Source organism: Mesoplodon densirostris, chromosome 9, assembly GCF_025265405.1.
Source record: "Mesoplodon densirostris isolate mMesDen1 chromosome 9, mMesDen1 primary haplotype, whole genome shotgun sequence".
NCBI lineage: Eukaryota > Metazoa > Chordata > Mammalia > Artiodactyla > Ziphiidae > Mesoplodon > Mesoplodon densirostris.
Window position 1 is genome coordinate 109245575 of NC_082669.1, and position 23656 is coordinate 109269230.

The following is a 23656-nucleotide window of genomic DNA, read 5'->3' on the forward strand; positions in this document are numbered from 1 at the left end:
GCATTAATCTACCAAATCGTGACCCTTACTGCTTAAGGACTGCCAGGTTTGGGCCCCATGCAGCCCAGCAGGCTCTGGCATCCAGAGACACCTTCAGAAGCCTTTGGGTTTTGGGAACTGCAGGTAAGCAACAGGAGCTCCAGGTATGGACAGCACACGCTACATCTGCTACGCCTGCATTATGAAGATGATCCTTTAAGCCCTCATAAAGAATCTTCGTTAGATAAGTGAACGTACAGTTCATTTTAACTAAATAGGTTACATATAAATGAACATACCTGTGAGAACACCACTGTCAATTCTTTCCACTTTTCCCACAGGATACCTCAAATATACATGTGACATAAGGCAATCTGATATATAGGTTGAGTGAGTGCCAGGGTCAATCTGAATATCAAATATTGATATAATTTAATCTTTTCTTAGATTAAAATATATAAACCAAAGTTCTAAAATTTTCTTCCTCTTCCACAATACACTACCTTGTGTGCCCCTGGAGGTGCATGCTCAAATTTCTGATCATTACTGGGCCAAAGTATATAGAGCCTTGTCCAGCTCTCAGCTGGAAACATTTCAATTCATTTCAGAGTATGTCTGAAGTATTCTAAATGGGTAAGAAAACACAAGTAACATATAGTTACTATATAGTTTTAGCATTTATCTATCACTTAACAAGAAAGATGAAAATTTCAATATTCACAGAACTCCTTGAATGGGTATCTTATTTCCCTGTGTTTTAAAAATTATACAGAATCTCAACCATAATGCAGCTCCCTCTTTGAATTCAGTAAAACAGATCAAAGTGCTCTGACTTTCCACAGTCTTTGGTGTGAAAGGCAGATTGGGTAAGCTCCTTGTTTTCATCCTTTTTACAGAAATAACAGCTCTACAGAAACATTCTCCAAAGTTACAGCTTCTTAAAGGAGTTACATATGAAAAATCAGAAATGCATTTCAACTTTCCTAAACAAGTATTTAACTGAATTCCAGAAATGTGACACAAAGTTGGAATATTCCACTTTATTTGGACTGAAATGTATATCTTATTTATTTAGTCTTGAAACAACTTAATACAGCTTAATTGTTATTATCACTTTGAATAATCTTCAACAACCTAGGGAAGAAGAGTCTAAGGTTCTACTGTACTAGTTTAAGAAATCCATTCTGTATAGAAACACAGTTATGTTAAATTTCCTTAGAGTTTAAGAACTTTAGAATCAAACCATTTTAGCCTATTAAAGACGTTTTAAAACTTGCGTCATATCTTACAAAAAGACTATTTTATGATATATATCAACAAAACTCAACACCACTTTCTCCAATAATAAAACAATGTTTTTTTAAGTTGTTACTTTTTAAATGACGTGAAACTAAAGAAAACTGGTTGCTGGTTTTGGAATCATCTTGTTTGGAGAAAAATATCCTATGCTTTACCACCTGTTGCCACGCCTTACAGAGATAGGGTCTATAGTCTACATCCACATCACTCTGGCGATTAAAGGCACAAGAAGGCCCTTCTGCTGAGCTTGACGCTTTCTGCATTATACTTTGTGTTGTTGCAAAAAGAGCCAATCGATACTCATTGACCAGCTTCTCTAGGAGTTGGGAACATTTCTTCAGAGTGGACTCCTGTAAGTGAACACTTTCTCCTCCGTTGACACGGTCTATCCAATAAAAAGCTGACAGGCTATCCAAAATCAAAAGGCAGAGGGAGGGGTGACTACAGAACATAGTTTCTAGTGAGTACAGTGTGAGAAGTAACTGGGTGCTACTACTGCAGTACACCAAAAAAAATCTCCCAAGGCAGTATTTTATTATTTCTTCAGAACTTTCGGATAGTCTGTGCTCAAGAATTGTAACAAGCCGAAGTATATCAAAGTGGTAATCTGTGTCAATAAACAAGACTTCTACTTCCAGTCCGCCTTCCGATTTTGGAAGTATACATCGTGCTGTTAAATGATAAAGCATTTCTGTTTTTCCTGTTCCTTCTGGGCCATGAAATTCAAGAATATCACCTGTGTAAAATTTAAAAATGTCAGTCAAAATGCAGCAGCACAATAATGATAGCCTACAAAATGAAAAGTGTGCAAAAATGTTTAAAAAGACATTTACTGAAATTTTTTCCTTTTGAAAGAAAATCTAAATCCATTTGCCAAAACGGATTTGTATAAGCAAATACAAATAAGGAAATAAAAAGTAAATCACTAAATTTCACCTCTGAGAAAGGTGCTGGCTATTAATTAGCACAAAGAAAATTTGAAAAACAAAATGACATGGTTGAAATGGCCCTAAGGGAATCTCCTGTTGAGGGGTCCACATACACTCACACTTAAATTGGTGATATTAGAGCACTAAGAATAAAGTGCCACAGATCTAGGGTCTTCTAAAAAGCTACTGACTACTGGTACACACCATTTCTGGTAGTTAATTATCCCATATCCAGTTTCTCATTTTTCCTTAAGTATAAAACCCCAATTTGGGGGAAAAGTAATGTGCCCAGCTTAAAAATGCTTCTTCTCAGTTTTCCTTGCAACGAGAGGCCAGCAGGCAGCACAGCTGTAGCCAATGAGACACAGGTGGATGTCTGTTGGGGTTTCCAAGTTGTGCTGTCCTCACACAGGCGCCACTTCTGTCTGCTCTGTGGCTCCCTCCTCTGAGACGACAGCGAAGATGACAGGTATACACTGAGGAGGGCAGACCCTAAAGAGGGTGGGGCAGGAAGACAGGAGGCACCCAGGACGTGGATGACAATACGGAACCTCGCACACCAGCCTGCCTCCATGCCTGTGTGACAAAAATAAGCCACTACGCTGGACTTCTGCTATGTGCAAGTGAAACAGTTCCTAACTAGGGCTTCTCAAAATTGCTGGCATTATGGGTGGAACAGTTCTTGATGGTACAGTTTCACACATACAAGGCAGTGAAGACCCACAGCTTTCAGGCCCTAAGTGCCAACTGCATCCCTCAGGTGAAAACACCCCTGCACGTTTCCAAACTGCCTTCAGTTACCCTTTGCTATATGGATATCGCTTGATACTGTCTTGCTGAAATGACATCTGCACTGTGAATTATTTTTCCTAGCATTATAAATCAAAGTCAACTAGTCTAAACTTTGAAGACCCCAAATCTCTTTCTATATAGTTTCCAATAACTCTCTTTCATTGAGGACAGCACAGATAAAATAAAACACCTGGGGAAACTGTCCAGCCTCCAGAGCTTTTCAAAATCCACTCTTAACAGTGGCCTTCCAATTCTTGTTTGCTTGCCATTTATTTTTTTTAAGATTTATTATTTATTTATTTATTTATCTTAGGTTGCGTGGGGTCTTAGCTGTGGCATGCGGGCTCTTCGTTGTGGCGCACGGGCTTTTCTCTAGTTGTGGCGTGCGGGTTTTCTCTTCTCTAGTTGTGGCGCACAGGCTCCAGGGCATGTGGGCTCTGTAGCTGTGGCAGGCAGGCTTAGTTGTCCCGCGGCATGTGGGATCTTAGTTCCCCGACCAGGGATCAAACCTGTGTCCTCTGCATTAGAAGGCGGATTCTTTACCACTGGACCACCAGGGAAGTCCCTGTTTGCCACTTAATTTATGGCTGAACTACATAATTGGAAACACTATGTTAAAATGCAGATTCTTAGGCCCTAAACAAACTACAAGTCCATCTGAGAATCCAGTTACTTTATTGCCTGTTATTCCTAACAAACCATTGTATATTGGAACATTCACAAATAATGTGTAAGGAACCTAGCAATCTGTCACCATACCATATTTAAGGTAGTATAAAACTTCAGCCAATTTCCATTATAATCTTATATACAATTTGCAATTCAAAATTTTAATTAAAAGGACTCCCCCAAGCCCCTGCCCCCAAGATTCCAGCCTCAAGGAGTAAAACTATTTTCATATTAACAATTGCTCATGGATGCTCTTATTAAAAGTTAACACAGTGACTAAAACTATATTCAATCCAGATGTTCCAGTTACCCTCTCCTACTATACAACTGATGAGCTAAGTGGAAATCCTCCCTGCCCCCAAATAAAAATCTTTTACCGCCCCCTATTATAGAAAGAGAATAAGCGACATGCACTAGATGAAGAAACATTAACACTGAACCAATATTAATGATAGTGAAGGAAAGCTGAAAACACAGCTTAGCAAGATTAATCTGAAAGTGGTCTGGAGGATACAAAGGACCACGCAGAAACGCAATGCGGAGACAAGCAGACCACACACAAGCCAGCACCTTCTCTCCTTTCCCCAGGAAAGGCAGCCTAAGAGGCTGAGAAGCAGTAAGCAACCTTTTTATAGCGCTTTCCAAATGAAAAGGGACGGCTACACATCTCGTTGGATCCTAGTAACAAGACTCTGAGGTGGGAAGAGCAAACTTTACCATCTTCTGTCATCACATTGAACGTGCTATGTCATTTCTGATGATCTGCTTGACTGATTCTATGTCTTGCTCACTACTTTTTTTTTTTTTTTTTTTTTTGCAGTACGCGGGCCTCTCACTGCTGTGGCCTCTCCCGTTGCGGAGCACAGGCTCCGGACGCGCAGGCTCAGCGGCCGTGGCTCACGGGCCCAGCCACTCCGCGGCACGTGGGATCTTTCCAGACCGGGGCACGAACGCGTGTCCCCTGCATCGGCAGGCGGACTCTCAACCACTGTGCCACCAGGGAAGCCCAGTACGGTATATTTTGAATGCATTTCATCAGATGACTTTCTTCTTAAGAATTTCTTAGAAGAAATCTAAAGAATGAAAACATAAGTTCTCATTTGGTGAAGAAAGTCAATTTGGAACACGGCATTTTGAAAGGGAGCAGGTGTGGTAGGGAGTCACAGGTGGGGATGCGGCCTTGGTTAGCAGAGCCGGCGGGTGTGAAGGCCAGCTGCCCCTGGGCCCGAGTGTGCTGACACTTCATTTCTATCAAGTCTTCAGCCTCCTTCACTTAGAAGGTAAGGGTTAAACCTAAGGTAGTGATTTAAAAGTTCTCAGAGATAGGCTTGGAAGTGCTGTGTAAAAAAAAACACATAAGCAGAGCAGAGATTTTTAATTCACATAATCATGTAAATATCCAACAAGAATTTAGCTTTCAAAATGGTATGTTAAGATCTATCTCTAGGTGTCACAAATAAATATATCCTACAGCCGCTACGATTTAAGATTCATGACAGTAATAAGAGGCTGGATATAGCAATCTAGGAATAAGTTACACAGAGATAGAGAACAGAAAACTCTTTGGGGGGTGGGAGTGAACCTAAAACTAAGATAGAGGGCGGGCCAAAATTCAATTCTTGGGTTAGATCCACAGTTAGAGAAGTCAGCATAAAGACAGATAAAACAGAAATTTAATAGAAATAGTACTAAATAATACTAAATGCAGCAGAAAAGTTCTAAAAATAAAAAAATGGCAGGGGAGAGGTAGGAAACAGATCACTAAACTGGTCCTGGATAGTAACCTTACAGCAGTAAATGTGTAGCCTGCAAAAGCACATTTAATGTAAACATTATTTTATGAACCAAACTTTAAAAACTGAGATATTCAGAAGATAGGCCGAGGGACTTCCCTGGTGGTCCAGTGGTTAAGAATCTGCCTTCCAATACAGGGGACACGGGTTCGATCCCTGGTCGGGGAACTAAGATCCCACATGCTACGGGGCAACTAAGCCTGTGCCCTCTAGAGCCTGTGCGCTGTAACTACTGAGCCCGTGTGCCACTACAGAGAAGCCTGTGTGCCAAAACGAAGAGCCTGCACACTGCAATGAAAGCTCCCACGTCCTCAAACTAAGACCCAACGCAGCCAAAAACGAATAAATAAATAAATATATTTTTAAAAGTCTATTACCAAAAAAAAAAGAACTCAATAAGCTGAAAAGGCAGCACAGGGAGCAGTCACTGCCTCTAGAGTAAAAGCAAGGAGAGAAATCAGAGTGGGGGAAGGTAGGGACACATCAGGGACTAGAAAAGAACATAATGGTTTAGGCTCATTTAAAAAGTAAAAAATTCAGTAGCAGTTTCTTGTGGCTGGAGAGTTAAATGAAGATAAATTAAGATAAGAGAAATGTAACATATTCTGAAGTAAAAGAGGAGGGACTCCACAGAGAGCTAGAAATACTTGATATTGGTCAGAGGGTAACTGTGAGATATCTCTGGATATTTTCTGGAATTCTCAGAACAGGGGAAAAAATGAAAACTTTGCCAAGTATTTTCTTGGAGAGAGGGGTGGTGCTCGTGAACATTTTTCATCATAACTCAAAAGAGTAAGGCTTTCCTACATGGTTTAACAAGGCTTTCTAAATCCATGCGTTAACTAAGGACTAGCTGGTGTGGTGTAAATATGGACTCCTTAGAGCCTTGGTTCAGCACAAGTTAAACTGAGGCAAAGTTTAAGGCTGGATAAGAGATTATTAGGTACACAGAAACCCTCCTGTCCTTTTACAGATTAATAGCAAAGTGGGGGAAAAGGTCATTTATAACAACTGGGTAAGTAAAATCTGCAAACTTGGAAATTACACATGAATACTATCATTAACTTCTTGAACTAGATTCCCTGCAAATATGTTTAATGATGAACTAAAATCAATTTCACTGATTTTTATGAACATTTACTATCTAATCATAAGATCAAAAATAATATTCAGGGACCTCCCTGGTGGCGCAGTGGTTAAGAATCTGCCTGACAATGCAGGGGACATGGGTTTGATCCCTGGTCCCAGAAGACCCCACATGCTGCAGAGCAACTAAGCCCATGAGCCACAACTACTGAGCCTGTGCTCTAGAGCCCTCGAGCCACAACTACTGAGCCCTCACGCCGCAACTACTGAAGCCCACGCACTTAGAGCCTGTGCTCTGCAACAAGAGAAGCCACCGCAATAAGAAGCCCGTGCACTGCAACGAAGAGTAGATCCCACTCGCTGCAACTAGAGAAAGTCCACTCACAGCAATGAAGACCCAATGCAGCCAAAAAAGTAATAATAATAATAATATTCAAACATTATGTTCTGTAGAGGAGACACGGTCCTTTTAACTGAATCACTATCTCGTAAGTTTCTGCGAGCTGTTAAAAAAATCTCACCCTAGTCCAGGCAAAGTACTGCATATTACAACTGGTAGTTAAAGGAAACAACCCCCCCAAAAAAAACCAAAAAAATCTCCTCTACAGTTTGACATTAGACAAATTAAACTAAATCAGAAAATCTGGATGGTTTGGCCTTGATAGTTACTCTCACAAATAGAATGCGTAAGGGGTTTGGGTAACAGATTGTCGGAGTGAGTTTACGAATCTAAAGAGCCTTCAAAATAAGTAAAAGAAAGAAAAGCCAAAAAAAAATACACCATCTAGGTACCAACCTACTAATTGTATAACAAATATGTTGAATTTGCAGAGTACAATCATTACGGTACTGAAGAGGTAATGAGTCTGTATATGGTACTGAATAAGTACTATCCAAAAAAAGTATTAAAAATATGTTTTACAACAGCATTAGAGACCCCTGTAACACCTAAATTGCTTACAGCTTCAACTTGAGCTTCCCTATAACAGTTTTTGATAAACTGCTGTTGTTGATAAATAACTCTTATAATCCCAGTCTTATGTATGCTGTTGCTCCAATGAATATTCATCTAACCAGTTCTTTTTTTCCATCTAACCAGTTTTATAGCTCTAAGAGCTATCATAGTTTTAAGTAAACTTTTTTGTTAGTGACTGAACATAATGGTGTTTTTAAAGTTTCTATAAATGTAATATTCAAATGTATAAGCTGTGCTTCAAACCTATTTTTTTTTTGTTTTCATTTTATTTATTTTTGGCTGCACTGGGTCTTCATTGCGGTGCGCAGGCTTCTCATTGCGGTGGCTCCTCTTTGTTGGGGAGCATAGGCTCTAGGCGCGTGGGCTTCAGTCGTTGTGGCACGTGGGCTCAGCAGTTGTGGCTGTCGGGCTCTAGAGCACAGGCTCAGTAGTTGTGGCACATGGGCTTAGTTGCTCCATGGCATGTGGGATCTTCCCGGACCGGGGCTTGAACCCGTGTCCCCTGCACTGGCAGGAGGATTCTTAACCACTGCGCCACCAGGGAAGTCCTCGAACCTATGTTTTAATGTCAGTTTCGTAAGGTTCAACTTAATAATATCCTTTCTGATAGAATAAAAACAGTTCAATCTTTTGTCTAACATGTTTGATCAAAATTTGTCATTTATTATTGATAGTTTAGAATTTTTTTTTAACTAACAGATATGCTCTATAGGAAATACTAAAAGGAGTCCTTCAGGCTGCATGAAAGGACAGCAGTAGGCAGTAACAAATCCAAATGAGTTAATAAGGAACATAGGACTACATAGGTAAATATAAAAGACAGTATAAGTGTTTTATATATATATATATATATATATATATATATATATATATTTTTTTTTTTTTTTTTGCCGTACGCGGGCCTCTCACTGCTGTGGCCTCTCCCGTTGCGGAGCACAGGCTCCGGACGTGCAGGCCCAGCGGCCACGGCTCACGGGCCCAGCCGCCCCGCGGCATATGGGATCCTCCCAGACCGGGGCACGAACCCGCGTCCCCTGCATCGGCAGGCGGACTCTCAACCACTGCGCCACCAGGGAGGCCCAGTGTTTTATATTTTTAATTATTTTTTCATCTGATTTAAGAAACAACTGCATTAAGTAATTTTAATGATTTTAAGTAAGCAAAATTGTAAGTGTGTTTAAGGGCATACTGTATATAAATATGTAATTTAAAACAGCACAAAGGAAGGGGACAGGAATGGAGCTATACGGTAGCAAAGTTTTTTATAAAATATTGAAATTAAGATGGTATTTAATCCAAACCAGATTGTTATAAATTAAGGTGGTAACTGTAATCCTCAGGGCAATCACGAGGTAAATAACTCAAAGCAAAAAAAAAGTAAAAATAATGACAAGGAATTAAAATGCTACAGTAGAAAGTATCTATTTAACACAAAAGAAGACAGTAAAGGATGAACAGAGAAATGAAAAAGATGTAAGACACATATAAAACAGATAGCAAAATGGCAGCCATAAACCCTATCTTAACTAATAATAGTAATAAATGGATTAAACTGTCCAAACAAAAGGCAGATTGACAAAATGGAATAAAAAAACATGATCCAACTATAGGTTGTTTACAATGGGCACACTTTACATCTCATGTCACAAGGTTGATAGTAACCAAACAGTAACCAAAAGAGAGCTGAAGTGCTAGCCTATTATCAGACAAAATATACTTTAAGACAAAAATTGTTATTAGAGACAAAGAAGGACATTTTGGTTTTTTATTGTGGTAAAAGATGCTTAATACCATTAGCCATCAGCGAAATGTAAGTCAAAACCACAATGAGGTATCACTTCATACTCACTAGGAAGGCTATAATCAAAGAGGCAGACAGTAACATGTTTGCAGGAAGTGGGGAAATTGGAACCATTATACACTTCACTGATAGTGGCAAGTAAAATGTGGCAATTCCCAAGCAGCTACTTTGGAAAACAGTCTGGCAATTTTGCCAAAGGTTAAACACAGAGTTACCATACAACCTGGCAGTCCCTCTCAGAGGTATTATCCAAGGAAACTGAAAACATTTCTCCACAGAAAAACTCGTACACAAAATGATCATAGCAGCATTAGTCATAACAACCAAAAAGTAGAAACAACCCAAATGTCCACACCAACTGATGAATGGGTACAATAGAATATTATTATTCAGTAAAAAGGAATGAACTACTGATGCATGCTACAATATGATAAATCTTGAAAATATTAAGCAAAGTGGAAAAAGTCAGTGACAAAACACCGCATACTGTATGATTCCAATTACATGAAATGTCCAGAACAGGCAAATCTATAGAGGCAGAAAGTAGATTAGTGGTTGCCTAGAGCTAAGGGATGTGAAAGGAAATGGGGAGCGACTAGTAATAGGCAACCGTTTCTTTTTGGGGTGAAGAAAATGTTCTAGAATTGATTGTGCCGACAGATGCCTAAGTGTGCAAATTGTACACTTAAATGGGTGAACTGTATCTCTTTAAGGGTGTTATATTAAAAAAGAAGAAAACCACCTAAGCACACTACCTTCTTTCTAGTTCTCCCTCGTGTAGAGGGGCCAGTAAAACAAGTGGGTATTATTCTCCCTATCGCAAAAATATGAACAGAGCTACCAAGTATCGAAGGACTTTCCTGTGATTCTCAAACTTGTAAAGAATAAAAATAAATAACAAAACTCCGAGTAAATACTGTGCTGGGATAAAAGAGGTTTTCATACTGAAGACTTAACTGCAAATAAACCAAACCCCATCTCATCTGACACAGACAATGAAGGCTTAAAAGTGTCTCATCAAAAAAAAAAAAAGTGTCTCATCATCATCTTTCTCAGTTTTTAATTTCAGTGTAACCTATATAGGCTGTTGCTAGAAGTGTGTGTATGTATATGAATATACGTGGGGGAAAAACTTGTTTTATAAAACTTAATTTATGACACTATAGTTTGGCTTGAGATTGTGTTTTTACCATGCACAGGTGAATCTTCATCAGCAAACAGATGTGGTTCTATTTCTTTCAAGGAACTTCTACCTTCCAGTCGGGCAAGGAGCTTGCGAAAGGGAAAAAAAAGAGAAGGAAAACTCATTGTTTAAAAATACAAAATCCTAGAAATCGATATTTATTCAATTTTCCAAAAGTCTGTAAGAGACTTTTCATCATTTTGAGGATCTGAAGGAAATTATGAAATAGAAAATACAGTTTAGGAGAAAAGTTGTGCTCATTTATTCAGAAAATACTTTATTTTTTGTTAATGTACCATAAACAGTTGGTATAAAATGAGTCCCTGCCCTCAAAGAAGCTGATAGGGTCTTTGGGACACAGGACCAAACTGCTAATTGCAAAGTATTTACCTTCCTTACTCATTATAATTACCTTTCTCACTCTGCTCACCACACTTGTTATCAGGTATCAGCTTTTAATCTGTCTGCCCATTATATAGCCAGCTCCTTATCTAGGGGAGGGGAGGGGAAGGGAGAGGATAGGGAGAAAGGTGGAGAAAAACTTCCCTGAGAAGCTCCCACGTGAATTCGTGAATTCGTGAACAGGGCACAAGCAGGCGTACCTGGCAGATGGGACAACATCAGCCAAGGTGCAAAGGTTATAATAGCACAGTGTGTGGGTAAAGTATAAGCAGATTTGAATTGCTAGAGTTTCTGGCACGAAACTGGCAGGAGATAATGAAGTCCTAAAAGAACAGAAGTCAGATCACAAAGGGTCTTGGATGTCACCTTTAGGAGTTTGTTCTTTGGCTTGTAGATAAGAGCAAGGGGTTTTACGAAGCAACCTAGAACAGTTAAGAGTAGACAGCTAGGTCTTTGGGCCAGAGGCTTCTCATCAGTAAAGTGAGCAAAACAACACTATTTCCCTCACAAGACTGTTGAGGATTCAGTGTGTTCCAAGAGTGCCTGGCACAGTGTAAGCATAAACTATTATTATCTGCATTTCAAACAGATCATCTTGGTGGCTACCGAGGGGATGGATTTGAGAGCAAAGTCAGATGTGGAGAAAAGGCTCGAGTCCATCACACTAACCTGGAGAAGTGCCCGTACCTAGACAGAAGGAGCTAGAACTACAGGAAGCAAAAGTCCAAGACAGACTGAAATGTCAACGTGGGAAATAAAAGCAAAGTTGATTCTCAAGGTTCTAAGGAAACAGTACAGATTTGACAACCCTTCTAAACAACAAAAACGCGTATCACAAACGAAGAAAAGCAGTCATCCTTTGTGGGTTTGTTTTTTTTTTTTAAACAGAAGCAAAAGTTTTGGAAAAATTTCCTGCAGTGATGAAAAGGTTCTATATATTAATTTGGCAAGTGTTTATTGAATGTCTATTATGTACAAAGCACTATGGCAGGTAAAATGGAGACTACAGAAATGAAGATAATTAAGCTACCCTCAAAGAACCTGCACTTAGGTCCTCTAGGAGATGAGATTTTATCACAAAACAAGCTAAAGACTGCTAACTACGCTCAAGAGTGCTTTGAGTTAGAGCAGAGCTTCTGAGGGCGTACCTGTGGTCGATTATTTTCATAAATATTAAGATATTATTTGTCTTTCTAACTATGCTGACGCTTGCACTGATGGTGCAGCAGCAAAGGTGGGTAAAACTGCTGGCACCCAGCACGATCAAGGCAGTGGCATCAAACCGTATTAGTGCACGTAGTACTCTTCACCACTCGCAGAAAAACAAAGAAGCAAGCGAAACTATTTTTGCATAAGAATGTTTTTGATGTGGCAGTAAATAAGTACTGACTCTATATTAAATCATAACCTTTGAGTGCTGTTGAAAATATTCCCTGTGATGACGTGGGAAACATATTAGTAGGAAAGAATTTAACCTTGACCAAAGACAGGTCTGGCCTTTGCCCTTGGCTCCTGGGAGATAATCTCTAAGCCTCTTGGAAAATCCTGCTCATAAAAGTGTCTTTGTTTACCTGGGGGCCCTGAGCCACACCAGATAGTCTCACAGCTATCCTCACCTAAAGGTGAGGGCTTTGGGTCAGCTCAACCTCTGCATCAGTGGCTGGACACAGAGGCCAGCTGGTTGGGGGGCTGACAATGTCTACATGACAAAGCCCCATAAACACTCTGGACACCAAAGTTCAGGGGAGCTTCCTTGGTTGGCATATTGTCCCCCACTGTTGCTGGGGAAAGTTAGCACTGTCCATACTCCACTAGGACAGGGCAATTGGAAGCTCCATATTTGGAATTCTGGATTTTGTCCCATTATATCTCTTCCCTGGGCTGATTTTAATCTGTATCCTTTTGCTGTAGTAAACTATATCCATGACTAAGCTTTCAGCGTATTCTGTAAGTCCTTCCAGCAAATCACTAAACCTGAAGGTGGTCTTGGGGAACCCCAAACATGCAATTAATGTCAGAGTGAGTGAGGTCATGAGGACCTGGGACTCTGCAGTTGGTGTCTGAAGTGAAGGCAGTCTTGGGGACTTCCCCCAAGTTCACACACAGATAAAGAAAGCACTTTTGCTCCAAACTGAAATACAATGTTTTTTCTCTAGGAAAAGCACTTGTGTGATTACCTGAGCTGGATACTTTTTCATAGAACACCCTTTTATTTGAAAGAATGACTGACAAATTAGGATTACACTACTTTGTTATTTGGCAGACAATTTACTGAAAACAAAGAAAGTCAGCTGGTCACTTTAAGGAAACTGACGGTATTTGTTGCCAATTATAAAATTTGAATTTTGGAAAACTTTTATCCACTACCGTGAGCTTGACAGCATCCCAGTACTTAAAGCACTGGTGAAATCACTAAGTATTTTAAATTTCTCCATTTCACTGACAGATATAACCCACATAAACAACAACCCTTTGGCTATGGACGTTAACTGGAACTGCTGTGGTGACCATTTTGTACGACATATGAATATTGAACCATTTATTATGCTGTAACTCAGTCCTCAGGCCGCAAAGTATGAGAACCACTGGGTTAGAAGGTTGAGGGTCCAAAAGAAGAAGACAGAGGAACTTCTGTGGACAAGATGGAACACATGAAATTACTATAAAATGTTTTAAAAAGCATGTATACAAATGACCAACATCCTCATCAGAATGATTAACGTGAGAAGTTACTCCAACTGTTTACCCTTACTGTCAGTGCTCAAGATATTTTAGAATCCTCCCCTGGAGAATTCCTTGTAAGACAGAATTCAGAAAAGGATTAGAATTTTATTGACATGACTCTTAGATAAAAATGGTATTACTCCTCTTATCAAACTGGCTGACTTTACCGATTTGCATCTGACTTTCCACTGTTACTAAAAAGTCAAATTCATTTTCAAAGGATGAAAACTACCTATCAATGAGAAATTTCAAAACAGTGTTTTACAATGCCTAAAGCAGAGTATATCGAATACAGAGGAAGTGAAAGTACCTCCCAGAACTTGGAAATAGATTAACTCGACAAAAATAGATAATATTAACAATTTATAGAAGTCACTTGATGGGATGAGATATCTTCTAAACCTAAGCAGAAAATACCCTAAAAATTTGGCATTAACCTGACCATTATATAAACTAAAATGAACGATGTTGTCCAGATTTGAGGAATAAGCTGAAAGAAGCAAGGTATAATCAATCTAGAGTTTCAGAAGGGCAAAGAGTAAATTAAGCCAGGGTAAAGGGAACCAAAGTAAGTTCAGTTTGACATGATAGTTTAATCCTTTTAGGGAAGATTAACACATCAGGCAAACAAAGCTTGGTGATGGTAGCTATTAAGATAATTCAACTATTTCTCTTGATCCTCTAAGCAACCTTTCTGAGCCCAAATTTCCTAACTAGGAAAGAATACACAGTGGACACAACAATTTTACTCTATTTGGTAGTTTCACTAATATTGTAAATTAATAGATTTGGCATTTGGTTTGTAAATCAGTATCTGCCAGGTTTTATTATCATAACAATAGCTATCTAATAATAGCTACTATTTGTACTTGCTGTGGTACATAATTTATATACATTGTCTCCTTTAATTATCACATTAACTCTATTATCATTCTATTTTTCAGATGAGAAAACTAGTAGACGCCAGAGTTGGGATTTAACTGAGATCTCTGGCTCCCCAAGCCTGGAATTCTTCCTCTGTGCTACAGAGCCTCAGAATCAGTATCACTGAGTCTGAAAAAATCTGAGTACAGGGATGACAGTTTTTGCACCTACTCAGCTGAAGATCAAACCAATCTGAGGTCCTGTCTAGGCACTTATCTGGTCTCTCTCAACCATCTCTCTTAGCACTCCCTCTAACACCACAAGGAGCCCCAAATGTTTTCAACAGCAACATCAATACTGGAGCTAGTATACGGCCTGCAAAAGGGGTAATTAATACTCAATTATACAGATATTCATTGGTAAAAATTTCAAGCAAGTCAAGTGTATTCCAGGAACTGAGTAAGGTGCATAGATACAACACCTTACATAGATACAACAGACACAGTTCCTATCCTCAAAGAATTTAATGAGGGAGAGTCAAAGGTTTAAAAAGTAAAATAAAGTATTGTAGGTGCTATAATATCAATAGAAATAACATGGGGCTCTGTGAAGGCATAAAAAAGGGACAGTCGATTCTGTGTGAGAGGCAACTTTAACTCTGAAAGAGAGATTTAGCATGTAGTTCTTTCAGGCACATACAAAATATTCATTGATAGAACAATGTCCTTTCCCTATTCTCTCAATTAAATGCTCTAAGGCCTAGACTACTGAATGAATGAAAATTCTACACATTCCTCAGGGCCAGCTCCTTCCATGAAGCTATTCCTATACTCAGGAACACATTACCTACCAGTCTCCCTCATCTGGATCTAAGAGCTTGAAAGGAACTGGCTCACCACCAATTCCAAAATGCTTTACATTTGGCAGAAACTTAGTAGCTGCCTATTAAGTTGAAGGTAAACAGGTCACAGGTAGGTAGAATTGGAGGAGGATGGAGAATAAAAAGAACCTCAAACTACACAGATTTTCACATGTTTGGACAATCTATGCAAACTTCTACTAAACAAAAGTCCTTGAGTATTCTTACAGCTATCATCAAAGTTCTTAACACTCATTAACAAAAGTCTGTTTTATAGACAATCATATAGCTTCAATGCCTGTTAAGTAGAATACGTATCATACAGATGTTTTAAAACACCATTTGGTTATGGAAAAGCTTACACTAGAGCAGGAAGGAAAGCTTAAAGATCAAATTAACCAGAAATGAATGACATTAAGGCAAACATGTGTATGTAATTGTCATTTGGATAAAGGCTCATTTCCCCTGACCTTTTGTGATTAAATCTGTTTGCAGACGGACCCCAGCAGCAAGGTTTCAAACCAGTTAAGTATAAAAGTCTACCTAAAGAAGCAAACACTCTAAACCAAATATTCCCACCCCCGCCCTATAACAGGCCTGGATTTCCACTACAAACTGAATACAATTCTTAGTAGTTTTATTACATATATACCAAGGAAATTCACTCCAGGCAAATATGGGTTAACTGTAACATACAGAAAGTAAGAGAGGAGTTGGAATGTGTAGGATGGCAAGGGAAAGCAGCAGCTATGTTAACATGTATGTGATCAATGCAAAATTTGGCCCTTACCATGGTAGTCCCTTAAATTCACGGACTAATTCTTTTTCACTTGTGAAATTAGGCTCCTCTGCCACTTAGAAAATTCAATTGCCCTTCAGGGCAGAGTGCTAGGCCTGGCTCTTAATAAAGCTTTCGTCTAAATTATATGGAAGAGACAATTGTTACTCGAATACTAAATCATAAAAATTCCATTGTTTCTACGTATAGTCCCCAAAGAGCTGCTGCCTTTATAACTAATAGTTTTTAAAAAGCAATCATCCTGGGCTTCCCTGGTGGCACAGTGGTTGAGAGTCCGCCTGCTGATGCAGGGGACACGGGTTCATGTCCCGGTCCGGGAGGATCCCACGTGCCGCGGAGCGGCTGGGCCCGTGAGCCATGGCCGCTGAGCCTGCACGTCGGGAGCCTGTGCTCCGCAACGGGAGAGGCCACAGCAGTGAGAGGCCCGCGTACCGCAAAAAAAAAAAAAAAAAAAGAAAAGAAAAGAAAAGAAATGAGCATTTGGCAACATGAAATTCGATGGTAACCCTGAGAAGAGCATTTTTGGTGGTACATGGAGACAAGCCAGATTACAGTGGGCTAAAGAGTGAATGAATGAGAGAAAAGCAGGCTCAGGCCAGAGCACGAGGGAGGAGTGCTGTACAGAGGAGGAAGGGAAGGGGGCTGGAAGGGGCTGGTGTGTAGGGAGTTTTCTGGTTTGTTTTGTGTGTACTGCTTTATGTTAGGATACTGACAGAAATGATTGGTAGAAAGGAGATTGCAGATGCAGAAGACAGAAAAAATGGGGATACCTGCAGGAGTGCTGTCCTTGAGGGGGTGGAGTGGGGTGGATGGAATTCATATCACAAGTGGAGAAGCTGCCCTTTCTTAGAAGCAAAAATGTTCTACTTTACAGGAAGGAATTCAGAGAAAATCAGTACATGTACTTTTTATCAATACAGACTTGATGAAAAAGCAGGAATTGCTATATTACTACCCAATAAAGTAGACTTCAGAGCAAAGAAAATTACTAGAGACAAAGAGGGACACTACACAATGATAAAAGGATCAGTCCACTAGGAAGACATGTGATCCTAAATGTGTACATATCAGACACATCTCAAAATACACGAAGCAAAACTCATACAGCTGAAAGGAGAAACAGACAAACTCGCTAGTTGGGACTTCAACACCCACTTCTCAGAAACCAAAAGACTTACCAGAAGATCTGAACAACACAACCAACAGGATCTAATTCATATACACAGAACATTCGACCCAACAATAGCTGAGTGTACATTTTTTTTCAAGTGCCCATGGAACATTCATCAAGCTAGATCACACCCTGGGCCATAAAACAAACCTCAATAATCATAAAAGAACTGAAGTCATACAGAGTATGTTTGACTATAATGGAAACAAACTAGAAATCAGTAACAGACAACAGGAAAAAATAAGGGAGTTGCTGTGATTTTGTTTGCTTGTTTTCTCAGTGACACATGAGGCAAGGCAGAAAGGAGAAGGAAGAGAAGGGAAGGCATGAAATTTATCATTAAACAATTACTGAGCACCTACTGTGGGCTAAATATTGTTCTAAACACTGAAGCTTAAAGGAGTAATGCCAACAGAGAACAATCATCATCCTTCAATGGCAGGGGTGGGAGGTGGGGAGGAAGACAACATATAAACAATATAAGATGTCAGATGTGGTAAGTGTAAAGAAGAAAAAGAAACAGAGTAAAGGAATAAAGATTAACAGTAGGAAGGACCTCCTTATACTGGATGGAAAAGCTTCTCCTCTAAGAAACAGGAAGCAAGTGAAGAGGCACACCGTGTCAGTTTCTGAAGGAACTGCAAAGGCTCTGAGGCTGAAGCACACTTGGCACATTCAAGGAATAGCAAGGACAACAGTGTGTCTGAAGAAGAGTGAGGGAGAGTGGAAGACGAGATCAGAAAGGCAGGAGAAGAGATCCGAGGCGGGGCTGAAGGGCAAATCATACCATGTGCAAATCATGCATCAGTGGAGGAAACAGGATTCTGGATTTTACTATAAATGATACAGGAGTCTCTGGAAAACTGAACAGTCGAGTCTGCTAACATTTTGAATGGATCACCCTGGATACTACGTGGAAACTGTATTAGAATAAGTGTGAACAGGGTGCAGCAGAGACGAGTTAGAAGGTTCCTGCAATCAAGCAGGTGATGGTTACTAGGAATAGGAATGGCCGCAGTAAAAAGTAGTGAAACGTGGTCAAATCCATGATATATGTTGAAGTAGAGAAAACAGGATGTGCGAATGGATGTGGGCTGATGTGAGAGGAAAAGAGGATTCAAGAATGACTTAGTTTTTGGCTTGGGCAACAGGTAGAACAAAGTCACCATTTAACAAGGTAGGGAAGGCCTGGGAGGAAGCGGGGTGGGGCTGGGTGTACATGTGTGGTGGTAAACCGAGACCTCAGTGTAGGGCATGTTAAAATTCTTCTCATGTTTCCTCTGCATCCAGGAGTCAATCATGATGAGCATGTCAAGTCTGGGATGACTATGAGACATCCATGTGGGTATGTCAAGAAGATTCTAGAACACGTGTGCCTGGAATTCAGGGGTAAGGTTGGATTTGATGACAGGTGTTTTGTAGGGAGAAAGTGAATTACTTACTAGAAAACACAAGTGGACTGGGAGTCCACTTGAAGTTGATGGTTACAAATTTAAAATGAAATCAGTCGGCCTGGTTGTGATTTTCTTTAGCAATATTCAGCGGAGTGGGTAGACAGTGAAAGTAGACAGCTGGGTTTCACCGCGGTTAGGAAAGTAGGTTAGGATTTAAAGAGACAAGGAAGTTGAAAGTACTCATAATGGAAGAACGGTAATGATGGAGCACTGATTCTATTCTGGGTGAGAAGGGAAGCAGAGAGAGACGGGGACAGATGTTGCTCTAAGTCTACCATGCGAGACCAAAATATTATTAAATGCTGAATTTTTTTTTTTTTTTTTTTTTTTTGCGGTACGCGGTCCTCTCACTGTTGTGGCCTCTCCCATTGCGGAGCACAGGCTCCGGACGCGCAGGCTCAGCGGCCATGGCTCACGGGCCCAGCCGCTCCGCGGCATGTGGGATCTTCCCAGACCGGGGCACGAACCCGTATCCCCTGCATCGGCAGGCGGACTCTCCACCACTGCGCCACCAGGGAAGCCCGCTAAATATTTTCTTATTTAATATTTGCCTCTGGCAAAAAGGCCACCCTGAACCTTTTCTAAGAAAAGAAAACCAGGGAATTCTCTGGTGGCCCAGCGGTTAGGACTCTGTGCTTTCACTGCCGTGGGCGTGGAGTCAATCCCTGGTCGGGGAACTAAGATCCCAGAAGCCGCACGGTGCGGCCAAAGAATAAATTAAAAAAAAAGAAAACCAGTCATGATTATTAATAAATAGTTATCAAGTGTTTACCGTGCAGGGAATACTGTGCTTAGTGAAAGGATACATAGAAATATAGGGACCCACCTCCTAGGGGTACAGCTGAAAGACAACTGAGAAATCATCATCTGCCGCCCTCCTTTTACAAAGGTAGAAGCCAAGGTTTAATAACTTATCCAAAATCACCCAGCTTGCTCCCGGCTGAGCCAAGACTACAGCCATGGTCCAGGGTTCTCTATCTCAGCCCCCAAAATGATGCCATTAGAAAACTTCTGGGAAAATGTGTAAAAATCCACCTTGAGAAATGATAATTGGGATGGAGAAGTTTCCTACTTTTCATTTCAGTACTACTGGAATTTTCTGTCATAAGCATGTACTACTTTAATATAAACTATTATAATAAAGTTAAAGAGAGGAAACAGTATGTTGTGCATGACAACCCAAACTGGACACTTTGAATCTATCCATTGATTACTTTTAAACTCAAGGCATTTTCAGCATTTTTGAGAAAATGTGAAGTACACCAGGGGTCCCCAACCCCCGGGCCTCAGAGGGGTTTGGGCCCGCGGCCTGTTAGCAGCAGGTGAGCGGCGGGGGAGCAAAGCTTCATCTGCTGCTCCCCATCGCTCGCATTACCACCTGAACCAACACCCCTACCCCTGTCCATGGAAAAACTGTCTTCCACGAAACCGGTCCTTGGTGCCAAAAAGGCTGCGGACCGCTTTAGGACACCACTACTTAACAAGTATGCGCAAATGAAGCCATCTGGTGGATGATACCAAAATATTGCCAAAATCTTTTCTAATGCTCTCAGAGGAATGTAAAAGTAAAAACTGCCATTGTTACTGTGCAAAAGTAAGGTAAAGAACAGATTATTCTACTGTAAATTGCATTCCAGTGTGTGTCTTCTTTAAATCAAGGGCTCCTTATATAAGTTTTCCACTCAGCTACCTGGCCTACCCTAAATTACATCCCTAGAATCTGTTAAAGGAAAATATTCTTTGCGACTTTGTTTTCTTGGAAGACCCTGTATGAAATGTCTCTTCCCTACTACTCACAAAATGTGGGAAAGGTTAGCTATTTTATAAGGTGGTTATTCTTATGAATTAAAATTTTAAAGTAGTTTATTTCCCTGGTGGTCCAATGGGTAAGACTCCACGCTCCCAATGCAGGGGGCCTGGGTTCGATTCCTGGTCAGGGAACTAGATCCTGCATGCATGCCACAACTGAGTCCACACGCCACAACTAAAGATCCCGCATGATGCAACTAAGACCTGGCACAGCCAAAATAAATATATAAAATAATAAATAAATAAATAAAATTTTTTTTTTTTCGGTACGCGGGCCTCTCACTGTTGTAGCCTCTCCCGTTGCAGAGCACAGGCTCCGGACGCGCAGGCTCAGCGGCCATGGCTCACGGGCCCAGCCGCTCCGCGGCACGCGGGATCCTCCCGGACCGGGGCACAAACCCGCGTCCCCTGCATCGGCAGGCGGACCCTCAACCACTGCGCCACCAGGGAAGCCCAATAAATAAATATTTTTTAAAAATAAAAAAAAATTAAGTAGTTTATTTCAGCTTCTTGGGATAATTTGTGACCTCAGATAGCTTCCTCAACACAATGCCTCCAGGTAGGACCCATCTAGTAGACTGATGTACAAAGAAAGACAATAGAATCCAAGCAAATTAAGCAATGGCCATACAGTGCCCAGCACTTAAGGGAAAAGAGGGTTGCTTAGTTGGTTTTGATGACAAAAAGGAAAAAGAATAAAGCAGCACCAACTGCCCAGCTCACTAATCTTCTCCCCTCCACCCCACTGTACTCCAAAGTAATATGAGTGAGGTAATCTTGCTTAGGATCTCCAGACAGCCGTGGCAGGCAAACGATATGATGCTAAATTCTTTGTTCAGTGCGTCGACTGCACTGGGCTCTCATTTTTTGGATGTTAGGCTTGTTCTGATTGCAAAAGTCATCTGAGTTTAACCTGCGTTTCAAATTATCATCTCAATCAGTAAGGTTGTAACTGCAGCAGTTCTTACAGGGAGCAGCGCCTCTACTCTGAAGGAGCAAGGGTTGGCACACTATGGCCGGCGGGCCAAATCCTGAAGTTTAAAAAATAAAAGGTTTACTGGCACACAGCCATGCTCATTTGTTTACACACCTCTGGCTGCCTGCACATTACAACAGCAGAGCTGAGTAGCTGTGACCGAGACCGAATGGCCCACAAAGCCTAAATATAGACGATCTACTCTGGTCCTTCACAGAAAGAGCCTGTTGATCGTTTAAGGGTATCGCTTCCCCTCCCTCCTCTGTATAAAAGATCCTCCATAACCTGCCTCTGCCTATTTCTCAGGGCTTACTTCCCAACAGTTTCCCCACTAGCTTTGTCCGTCTACAGAGAACTACTTGCAGTTCCCCTAAATCAGTGATGCCCTTGCTCAAGGCAGAACCCACATACTTGCAACTCCCTGCCCCGAATGCCACCCCTTCCTTGCCAAGCCACCGACCATCCAAAGGTCCCTAAAAACCTCAGCTGTCCCCTCCTCCTCCCAGTTAGTCTTCCAGGCTGCCCGCCCCTCGACTTGACGGCACGATTTACCAACCGTCCTGTAATTTGTAGGCAGCCTCCCTTACTTGTCCTGCAAAAGCAGAAGCCGTTTCTTGCGTTTCTTAACCAGCGGTTAACACGTAGTACGTGCTTGATACTTGCTGGTTGAATTCCTGAATAAATCTTTGCAGACACCACATGGCTTGTGTGGCCCTGGATGCTTAGGCTGGAAATGTAAGCTGCGATAGCGAGGCTGAATGCCGTAAGCAAAAGATGTACAGAACAGAAGCAACAGGTGGAGCCATCTACTCAGATACCACTGTTCCAGAAAAGTCTATGAGCGCTCCGCCTGGCGATGCCCTGCTTTTCCTAGGCTCTCTTGCACACCGTACCATGTCTGACTGGTTCACGCATGACAGGTTTGGCCCGTACGTAATGCTAGCGGTCTCGGGGTCCGGCTCCGGGGACACAGGTTTGGGGGGCGGGGCTCTACTCTCGCCGGCGTCCGGGCCCCGCGCACCTCCCCCTCCCCGGGGCGCCCCGGCCTCCCGCGCCCTCGGGGCTCCCTCGCCCGCCCACGGCCCTGTTCTCGTCTCCCTAGCTCCCACCTCGGCAGCTCTCACCTCCGTCCCAGACTCAGCCCTATAGAAGTCACTACACATCGCCTCGGAGGCTCGGCGAACCAGCCACTCAACTTTCCCGCCAGCGTCGCCATTTACTGCGCGGCCTCGGCCCCGCAGCCAGTCAGAAACGCTAACCCACTGACCCGGGCGCGAGCATGCGCACTGCGCCCGCCCTCGGCCGGGGAGCCGGCGGGCATGCGCAGCAGGGCGTGCGACCGCCCCCGGCCCCGCTCAGTGACGTCAGACCACGTCTCCTAGGAGACCGGGAGGTGACTGGGGATTTTCTTTTCTTCTCTCTCATAAATTTCCATTTGTTTTTATTGGGTAGAACTAGCAGCATGTATTTTTTTTTAAGTATTAACAGAACACTTACTGAGCAAACGGGTCTTTTTGTTTATTCTTGGGTTAAAAGCCTCTGGCTGGCTGTGGGTGTAGTTTACGGTTGATTCTGAATAAACGAAAAAAGTATACTAAATTTAAACGAGTTTTTAAAATAAAACGAGCCGGCAGATATATCCAGTTCTTTGTGGAGGTAGAAGAATTCTATTACTGTTTGTTATCAAGTGCCTATCCATTAAGATAGATAAATATTAGATGGACAGATGATAGAAAGATAGATGGATGTTGAGTATTTGCTCTATGCCAGACCTTGTGCCGAGCCCTGGGAACAGAACAAAGAATAAGAGACATGCATGAATGGGGTTTACAGCCTATTAAGCCATTTACTGGAATGTGTCCTTTAAAAATTCGCTTTCCAATAGCTGTAGCTGTTGTTTAGTTGGGCAAAACAGTGAGGTTGGCAGTGTAGGGTTCTCTTTTTCTTATCCTTACGCTTGCAGCTGTGTAATTAAGAAACGATTACAATATTAGTAATGATAGGTAACGCTTCCAGAGCGTATTATGTGCCAGGCACTGTCCTAAGGTCTTTATATATAATAACCCATTTAATCTCCACAGTCCCAAGGTG

The 23656-nt window shown here is 41.4% G+C and overlaps 1 protein-coding gene across 1 annotated transcript; it reads right to left on the minus strand.

Moving 5' to 3' along the window:
- Nucleotides 1-615: 615 nt before the first annotated feature.
- XRCC2 (X-ray repair cross complementing 2) lies at nucleotides 616-22818 on the minus strand. Its single transcript, XM_060108203.1, has 3 exons — nucleotides 22690-22818; nucleotides 10515-10596; nucleotides 616-2014 (listed from the first exon to the last, which is right to left on the minus strand). The coding sequence occupies exons 1-3, from the start codon at nucleotides 22726-22728 to the stop codon at nucleotides 1293-1295; spliced, it is 843 nt and encodes a 280-aa protein (XP_059964186.1). The 5' UTR covers nucleotides 22729-22818; the 3' UTR covers nucleotides 616-1292.
- Between the last annotated feature and the right edge of the window lie 838 nt (nucleotides 22819-23656).